General features: G+C 38.6%; 1 protein-coding gene across 1 annotated transcript; it reads left to right on the forward strand.

The window, feature by feature from the left end:
- Nucleotides 5,023-8,685, forward strand: LOC109342321. The gene is made up of 5 exons (XM_019580328.1): nucleotides 5,023-5,874; nucleotides 5,968-6,276; nucleotides 6,727-7,520; nucleotides 7,680-7,755; nucleotides 8,182-8,685. Exons 1-5 carry the CDS (start codon nucleotides 5,023-5,025, stop codon nucleotides 8,683-8,685), a joined length of 2,535 nt encoding a protein of 844 aa, XP_019435873.1.

The following is a 9,258-nucleotide window of genomic DNA, read 5'->3' on the forward strand; positions in this document are numbered from 1 at the left end:
TAGTTTAATGCACCAAAACCATGTGTGTATGCTAATACACCTAAGTCATGTTTTGGATGAAAATCTCATATGCATTATGTTCATACTCTAATATGTGAGATTTATCATTAGGTTTATCTAACTCAAACTCTACCCATTCAAAGCATCTTAGGACCTAATATAAAAATATCACTTTAGCGTTATTGATCCTTATGAAGCTTGAGTTTGAGTCTTCGTGTTGTTGTAGTTGATTTGTCTTTGTCCTTAGTCTTTAAGCTTGAAGCTTTGTCTTCTTCAAAATCATGTCCTTGCATAACTATATTTCCAATATCCCCGTTTTTGATGATGAGAAACCAATCTTGCATATCTGTTGAATGACAATCAACTTTTTTGAGCTTGAAAATTAGCTCCGCCTCACTTTGTGCATTTGATATATTTATATTTTGGGTAAGCTTGTAGCACAACAAATTTGAAAATTATAGACAACATAACAACCTTTCTCCCCATTTTGGCATGATCAAAAAGCAATGTTACAGATAAAAATAAGGCAAAAGTAAAGAGATAATTCAATTAATTTCTGGTCTTAGTCGATTATACATGGCTTAAATCTAATAAGCAGGTTATGAATTCTCTGAAATTGTAATTTTTGCTTATGTTAATCAATTATACCTGTATTTAATCGATTAAATAATGTATATTTTAGAAATTCAATATAAATTTCATGTTTTTCCTTGGGATTACATGTAATATTCAACATATATTCAGTAATTATATTAGTTGTATTGAAGAAATAGTAAGAAATAGAATAAACGAAATATAGTCAACATATATAATTCATGAAGTCCATCCATTTCAAACATTAAAACATCAAAAGCAATACAATAAGGTAACATATGACAAACACCATAGGAAAAACAATACTTTAAAATTTTTTAGTCATAAAGTTCAAAACCACAACAATGACAAAACAAGACACACCCTAGACTAATCCAACTAGGACTACTTATTATCACCCTAACTAGACTAACTACTAGAAGGTAGAAGATTAAATTGAAATAAAATTTTAATTATGAAATTAAAAGAGTTGGGATCGAAATTCATCATTTTTTCCCTTTTGATATCCCTAGATTCAATTCCAAGCAACTTCTGAAGTTACTGATTTTGATGCACATTTTCGGTAAATCATTTACATCAATTCCTTGTGTGTAAAATTCTTAGATAATCACTCAAATACCAATTCCTTGGATAATTGACTGATTAACTAGCATTGAAGTTAATATAAAAGCAATTCATACATCATTGTCCGTTTCTAAAACAATGATACATGAAGGAAGATGATCCAGATCCGGTATCAAGTTTAACTTCCCAGTTAAAATTGAACCTAAGAATAATAATTCAGTAGCTAATTAAACTCAAGTAATAAAAACGAGATAAACTTCCCAAAATTACATAACAATTATATTAGAATTGAATCCAGGAGTACAAGGTAAGAAGATTACATTTCAAATCCCAACAACGAAGATCTAGTCACTCATCCTCGCTATTACAATGCTCGATTCATGAAAGTATACAAGAAAATCGGATTTAGAGTCGTTCCCATGACTTCTATCGTCTTTCCTAGTGTTTCTCTCTCAAATTTCGTGCTCAAAAGCTTTTGGAAAGTGATTGCATCCCCCCTCTGACTTCCGAAACCGCCCGTATTAGTTCCAACTTCCAAGCCCTCGCCCAAGCTAGAGATTCTCGATTGGGCGAGAAAATAAGACTTCTAGGCCTAAGCACCTCGCTTGGGCGAGGATCAGGCAGAGTAACCAGGTCATTTTAGCTCCACCCGTCGCTTGAGCGACAGTCCCTCGTTGGGCGAGGGACAATAGTGATTTCTAGTGATTTTCCTCCTATTTGTGGCTTGGGCGACAATTTCCTCGCTTGGGCGAGGCTTGTAGTGTTCAGAAGCCCCAATCTTCTCGTTTTCTCCTTTTTTTCCTTATTTCTTAACCTGAAACACATAAACACATATAAGTTTCTACATAGAACAAGGTTGACTAAGTTATCAAGAATCATACACAATTACAACATAAATGTGTATTAAGTGCCCCAAATTGATGTACATTTTGTTAACCTTTTTGTAAACACAAGGTTCTTCTTCACATCTAACAAAACCAAACATTTTGATTGTGTTGTTAAAGTGAATATTCCAACTTCTAGAAGCTTGATTTAATCCATAAATGGACCGTTGTAGCTTGAAAACTTTATTATGATCAGACATAGGTGTGAAACCTTCAGGTTGTGTCATGTACACATCCTCTTTCAACTCTCCATTGAGAAAAGCTGTTTTCACATCCATTTGCCAAATTTCATAATCATGGTATGCTGTTATAGCAAGTAGAATCCGAATCGATTTGAGCATTGCCACAGGAGAATAAGTTTCGTCATAATCTATTCCTTCTTGTTGACGATATCCCTTGGCAACAAGGCGAGCTTTATAAGTCTCAACCTTTCCATCTGCTCCAATCTTTTTGTTGTAAACCCATTTACAACCAATTGGTTTTATATCCTTTGAAGCATCAACTAAAGTCCATACTTTGTTGATCTTCATGGATTCCATTTCAGATTCCATGGCTTCCTGCCACTTCTCATGATCCAAGCTTCGCATAGCCTCTTCATAGCATTTGGGGTCATCATCAATATGATAATCCTCATTTGCTATTGCATCTAGCACCGTTAAGTTTAATCTTTCTAGTGCATGATGTGATCTCGAAGATCTTCTAAGAGGCACTTGTGCATCTGAATTCCTTTGTTCTGGATTCATTGGTTGTTCCATTTGTTCCTGAACTGGTTCGATAACCTATTCTTGAACTGGTTCCGTAACCTGTTCTTGAACTACAACCAGGTTTTGAACCGCACTAGTTGCCTTTTTTTGATACAGGTGATGAAAATGCTTATTCGAGGTCGAATTCTTTCGAAGAAGGAGGGGATGATGTAAACCCATTGGGACATAACATCATTGAAGACCCTTTACATGGCTTAGGAGGACCTATGACTAGAGCTAAGACCAAAAAGGCCCAAGAAGCACTTCGGCAACTCATATTTTCTATCATGGAAACAAGTGCAAATGGGACCAAGCATGAAGAGAAGGCTTTAATTTGCATAAGTCTTAATGAAGAGCTCAAGGAAGGCCACGGCCTAAGGGAGGATCCACCTTGATCTCTTTAGTTCTTACATTAGTAATTAGGACCATAAATAAGTGGGAGTTGTCTTAAAACCCACACTAGTTTAGGACTTTTATTTATCATGTCTTTAATTTAGGTGTCATTTTATTACATTTAATTTTATGAAGGTTCATGTCTTGTAGGAAAGGAGGCACGGTCACACTTAGAGATAAAGCAAAGAGATAGAACATTTGGATGAAAGCTTGGAGGGAAAAGATGCACGCCCAAAAGCTTAGAGATAAAGCAAGGAGATAGAACATTTGGATGAAAGCTTGGAGGGAAAAGAGCACGTCCAAAAGCTAAGAGATAAAGCAAGGAGATAGAGCATGGATGAAAAGCTTGGAGGGAAAAGCTAGAGCCAAAAGCCACACGGCTATAATCAAGGGAGATCTAATCTCCACAAGATAAGGATCTCCTAATCTAATTTCCCCAAGTCCACACGGCTATAATTAAGGGAGATCTAATCTCCACAAGATAAGGATCTCCTAATCTAATTTTCAAACAAGCAAATCAAAAGGAGGATCAAATTATATCATCAACATGAAGATAATGGAAGATATTATTTCAACCACTCATCAAGGCAATCTCAATTCAAATCCACCATCACCATTCGTCCAACACATGAAGATTAGATTGAGATTAGATAGGATTAGTTTATCTTTTCATGCCTTTTGATTTTGGCAATGTAAACCGAATTCCTTTCCCTATATATATGACCCATATGCACAAGGAATAAAGTAGATTGAATTTTATGTTAATAACCATTGTTAGTGAGTTTTCTCCTAGCTTCTTGGCTGAGTCAAGACCCCTTGTTCTTATCAAGAGTATCATTCTCTTGTGGCGAACTTCACAAGGCTTATCAAACATTCCATTGTTTGTGGCGCCATTCCATCCCTAACCTTTTCCATATTCTCAAATCCACCATAAACACCAACACCAAACCGTGAGCAAGCACTCCTTGTTCATACAAACCGAAACCATCCATATACACATAAACAACCATCATTCCAATTCACATCATTACAAACCGTGCATCACTTTCATTCCATTCTACAATCACTTCATCAATTCTCAACAAATTGCAAGCCAACCGAGGCTAATCAAAGTCCAAATATTCAAAGCAATCAAATAAGTTCCAACAAAGTGAATCATCAATCAACAAAGAGGACTTTCACAAGAAACGACCCTATAACAAAAGGCAATCCACAAAGAGGTTGTCATCAAGTGGTCATCAGAGCTCAGTTCTTGCCTGAAAGTTACAATAATAATATCTTTATCAAAATAAGGCTAAGGCATTGAATTTGAGGCAGCACCACAAGTAAGTTCAATTTCAAATTCTTCTTTCTAAAAAAATTCTTCTACTTCTACCCAAATTTCTTTCCCTTGGCCGAACCAAAAGCCATACATACACACAAAACCATACCCTAAACACATTACCCTACAAAAAATCAAATCCATCCACAAAATACCCTACAAAACCGAGACACCCCAAACACAAATCATCCAAAATACAACACAAAACCCCAAATACCTACACAAACCGAATATAAACCCAAACACATCAAGCCAAACACAAAACCCTAAACCTAACCCAAAAACCTACCCAAACCGAGACCAAAACCTAACCCTAACCCACAAAACCTACACAAACACTACCCTACAACCTACACACAATCCAGCCGAGCTACAAACCAAATAAATTGGTAATCTTGTGAACTTGTCACACGTTTTTGATACTACAACTTGATCACTTGACTCACTCAAGAATCAAAGGAGAAATTTGAGAGAAAAGTGAGAGAGTGTAAACACTTGAGAGAAGTGTAAGGAGAGTGACATAATGGCCAGTCCAGAAGATAGTGGTTCTCCATTATCACCAAGGACAGTTGTGCTACATGCCATGATAAGCACCCAATTTCAAGCCCTACAACGGCAAATGGATGAAATGAGAATAGATGTTAGGAGGCTGGAGGGTGACTCTAGTAGTGAGATAGATTATAGGAGAAGGAGGAGGAGAGATAGAAGAGGTGGCCGTGAGGATGAGGGCCATGGTGAGAGGAGAAATAGGTATGAGGAGGAGGAGGGCCGTGGTGAGAGGAGAGGTAGGCGAGAGGAGGATGAGTATGAGGGAGGATATGGGAGAGGAAGGTATGAGGAGGATGATTTTGAGGGTGGCCGTGAGGGAGGTGGTCGTGAGAGAGGAGGCCGTGGAGATAGGAGGAGGGAGGATAGGTTAGAGGGAGTAAAAATAAAAGTCCCTACATTCCTAGGACTTAATAACCCTGAGGCCTATCATGAGTGGGAGTTAAAGATGGAACAAGTGTTTGAATGCCAACACTATAGTGAGGAAAAGAAGGTAAAGGTTGCTGCCCTAGAATTTAAGGAATATGCTATGGTGTGGTGGGACCAGATCCAAAAGGAGAGGAGGAGGTATGGTGAGGAAGTAGTAAATACTTGGGGGGAGATGAAGAGGGTGATGAGGAGAAGGTTTGTTCCAAGTTCCTACCAAAGAGATGTGCATAACAAATTGCAAAGACTAACTCAAGGTAACAAATCGGTTGATGAATACTTCAAGGAGATGGAGCTGGCCTTACTTAGGTCCAACTTCCATGAGGACCGAGAAGCTACAATGGCTCGGTTCCTACATGGGTTGAACCCTGAAATTCAGGATATTGTGGAGCTTCAACCATATGTTGAGTTAGATGACCTTGTCCAAAAGGCCATCAAGGTAGAGCAACAAATCAAGAGGAGGAAGTCTAAGTACTCCTCTAATTCAACAACCAAGTATCCACCAAATACTTGGAAAGACAAAAGCAAGAAGGAGGGCAATGCAACAAAAGAAATTGTCCCTAGTTCTAAAGAAGCCGTGGGGACAACCAAGTCCCAAGGTAAGCAGCCCCTTGATCCAAATCAAAGGAGCCGTGATATAAAATGTTTTAAATGTTTGGGGCGTGGCCATATTGCGTCTCAATGCCCTACAAGAAGAACTATGATGGTTCTAAATGGGGACATTGAGTCCCAATCTGAGTCAGCTAGTGATGAAGAACATGACAATGAGGGTGATCTTAATATGCCCGATGGAGACCTACTCATGGTTAGGAGGCTCCTTGGGAGTCAAAACCGAAATCATGAGGAAAGTCAAAGAGAAAACATTTTTCATGCTCGCTGCCTTGTACAAGGTAACATATGTACCCTCATCATTGATGGAGGAAGTTGTGCTAACGTGGTTAGCACAAGAACGGTGTCTAAATTGAAGCTTATCACCAAGGCACACCCAACACCATATAGGCTGCAATGGCTTAATGATGTGGGGGAGATGGTCGTGAATAAGCAAGTTGAGGTCCCTTTTTCCATTGGAAAATATGAGGACATAGTCCTATGTGATGTGGTCAACATGGAGGCCAGCCATATGCTATTGGGAAGACCATGGCAATATGATAAAAATGCTACCCATGAAGGGCGTACTAACAAGTACACATTTATGCATAATAATCATAAAATGGTCTTATCACCCTTGTCCCCAAAACAAGTGAGTGATGATCAGCGTAGGCTGAAAGAAAAGATTGACCAAGAGAAAAAGGAGGTCACGGCTGAAACCATAGACTCTAGCCAAGTCAAGAAGAATGATCGAAAGGATCAAAAGAAAAGCTACTTTGTCACAAAAAGTGAAGTAAAGCATGCCCTAGTCACAAGGCAGCCCATGTACTTACTTTTGTGCCAAAGTTTTTGCTTAAATAGCACGGCTATTGATAAGGCTTCTATGCCTCAAAATTTGAAAGACTTCTTGAATGAGTTCAATGATGTATTCCCTGAAGAAGTCCCTAGTGGACTTCCACCTTTAAGGGGCATTGAACATCATATTGACTTGATTCCTGGTGCATCATTGCCCAATAGGCCTGCCTATAGGAGCAATCCTCAAGAGACTAATGAAATTCAAAAACAAGTCGAGGAATTTATGCACAAGGGTTGGGTTCAAGAAAGTCTAAGTCCTTGTGCAGTCCCAGTCATCCTAGTTCCAAAGAAAAATGGAGCCTGGAGGATGTGCACTGACTGTAGGGCCGTGAACAACATCACGGTCAAATATAGACATCCCATTCCTAGATTGGATGATCTCTTAGAGGAATTACATGGTGCCTGCATCTTCTCAAAAGTGGATTTGAAGAGTGGGTACCATCAAATTCGGATTAGAGAAGGGGATGAGTGGAAAACAGCCTTCAAAACAAAATATGGCTTGTACGAGTGGATGGTAATGCCTTTTGGCTTAACCAATGCGCCAAGCACATTTATGAGGCTGATGAACCACGTTCTAAGGGATTTCCTTGGAAAATTTGTTGTGGTGTACTTCGATGACATCCTAATATATAGCAAGAGTCTTGATGAACATTATGAACACCTAAAAAGTGTTTTGCTTATATTAAGGAAAGAGAAGCTATACGCCAACCTTGAGAAGTGCAGCTTCTGTGTTGATCACGTGATATTCCTTGGTTTCATAATCAGTTCTAATGGGGTACACGTAGATCCTGAAAAGATAAAGGCTATCCAAGAATGGCCCACTCCAAAAAGCACCACGGATGTGAGAAGTTTTCATGGCCTTGCAAGTTTTTATAGAAGGTTTGTCAAGGACTTTAGTACCTTGGCTGCACCTCTAAATGAAGTGGTCAAAAAGAATGTGGGGTTCCATTGGGGTGATAAGCAAGAAGAAGCCTTCAAAAGGCTTAAGGAGAAGCTCACACACGCTCCAATTTTGAGATTACCAAATTTTACAAAATCCTTTGAAATTGAGTGTGATGCTTCAAATGTTGGAATTGGGGCTGTGCTAATGCAAGATGGGCATCCTATTGCCTATTTTAGTGAGAAGTTAGGGGGGGCTGCCCTTAACTACTCTACATATGATAAAGAGCTATATGCCCTAGTGAGGGCCTTACAAACTTGGCAACATTATCTACTGCCCAAGGAATTTGTTATTCATAGTGATCATGAATCACTTAAATATTTAAAGGGGCAAGGCAAGCTAAACAAAAGACATGCCAAGTGGGTGGAATTTCTGGAGCAATTCCCTTATGTGGTTAAACACAAAAAGGGAAAAGCTAATGTGGTAGCTGATGCCTTATCAAGAAGGCATGCTTTGATTGCTACCTTAGAGACCAAGCTCTTAGGTCTCGAATGTGTGAAGGGCTTGTATGAACATGACCCTGATTTTGCTACACACTATGCCAAGTGCATGAATTCAGCCCATGAGGGTTATTATAGGCATGAAGGGTTTCTTTTTAAAGATAAAAGACTTTGTATCCCTAAGAGTTCTGTAAGGGATTTACTGTTGAGAGAAGCCCATGAAGGGGGGCTGATGGGTCATTTTGGTTCCCAAAAGACCCTTGATATATTGCATGATCACTTTTATTGGCCTCATATGAGGCGTGATGTTCAACTTTTAAACGAGCTAAGTCCAAGGCCATGCCTCATGGACTTTACACTCCATTGCCCGTCCCTGATTCACCATGGATAGACTTATCCATGGATTTCGTGGTTGCTTTACCATGAACTAAGAGTGGCAAAGATTCAATTTTTGTTGTAGTGGATAGATTTCGTGGTTGCTTTACCACACAAGTTTAGCATATTGTGGAAAGGTTATTTTCCAGGAGGCTTTCGCCTCTCAACAAATCATCCTGGCAGTAGTGCCAATTTGTTGACAGAGGAATTCCTCTTCTTTGGTGTGTTTCCTTTTTATTTGATTAAGTAAGTGAACTCGGTTTTATTCTTTGTTCGCCATCTCGACTTTGTTGAAATAAATTCCAACGCCAATATAATGGTTTCAAGAATATTCCAGTTACAACTTACTTCTAATAATCATGTGAATAAGTTATTCTTTCTTTGACCCATCTCGGCTTTGTTATAATAAATTCTAACGCCGGTATAATGGTAGTGAAGCAATCCCCTATTACATAATTATTAAGTACCTTTGAATACCATCTCGCTTTTGTGGAATAAATTCCAACACCGGTTTATTGGTATTCTAATGTACAAAAGTGATGAATAGTTAGATGTTAGAAAAAAATAAATAAATAAAGAACAAAAGAAT

The sequence above is a fragment of the Lupinus angustifolius genome, chromosome LG03 (assembly GCF_001865875.1).
Source record: "Lupinus angustifolius cultivar Tanjil chromosome LG03, LupAngTanjil_v1.0, whole genome shotgun sequence".
Taxonomy (NCBI): Eukaryota; Viridiplantae; Streptophyta; class Magnoliopsida; order Fabales; family Fabaceae; genus Lupinus; species Lupinus angustifolius.

Coding starts and splice junctions, on each gene's coding strand:
- LOC109342321 (XM_019580328.1), top strand. CDS start 5,023: ATGGCCAGTCCAGAAGATAGTGGTTCTCCATTATCACCAAGGACAGTT. Junction 6,277..6,726: donor CCGATGGAGACCTACTCATG/GTTAGGAGGCTC, acceptor AGTGATGATCAG/CGTAGGCTGAAAGAAAAGAT. Junction 7,756..8,181: donor CTCCAAAAAGCACCACGGAT/GTGAGAAGTTTT, acceptor AAATATTTAAAG/GGGCAAGGCAAGCTAAACAA.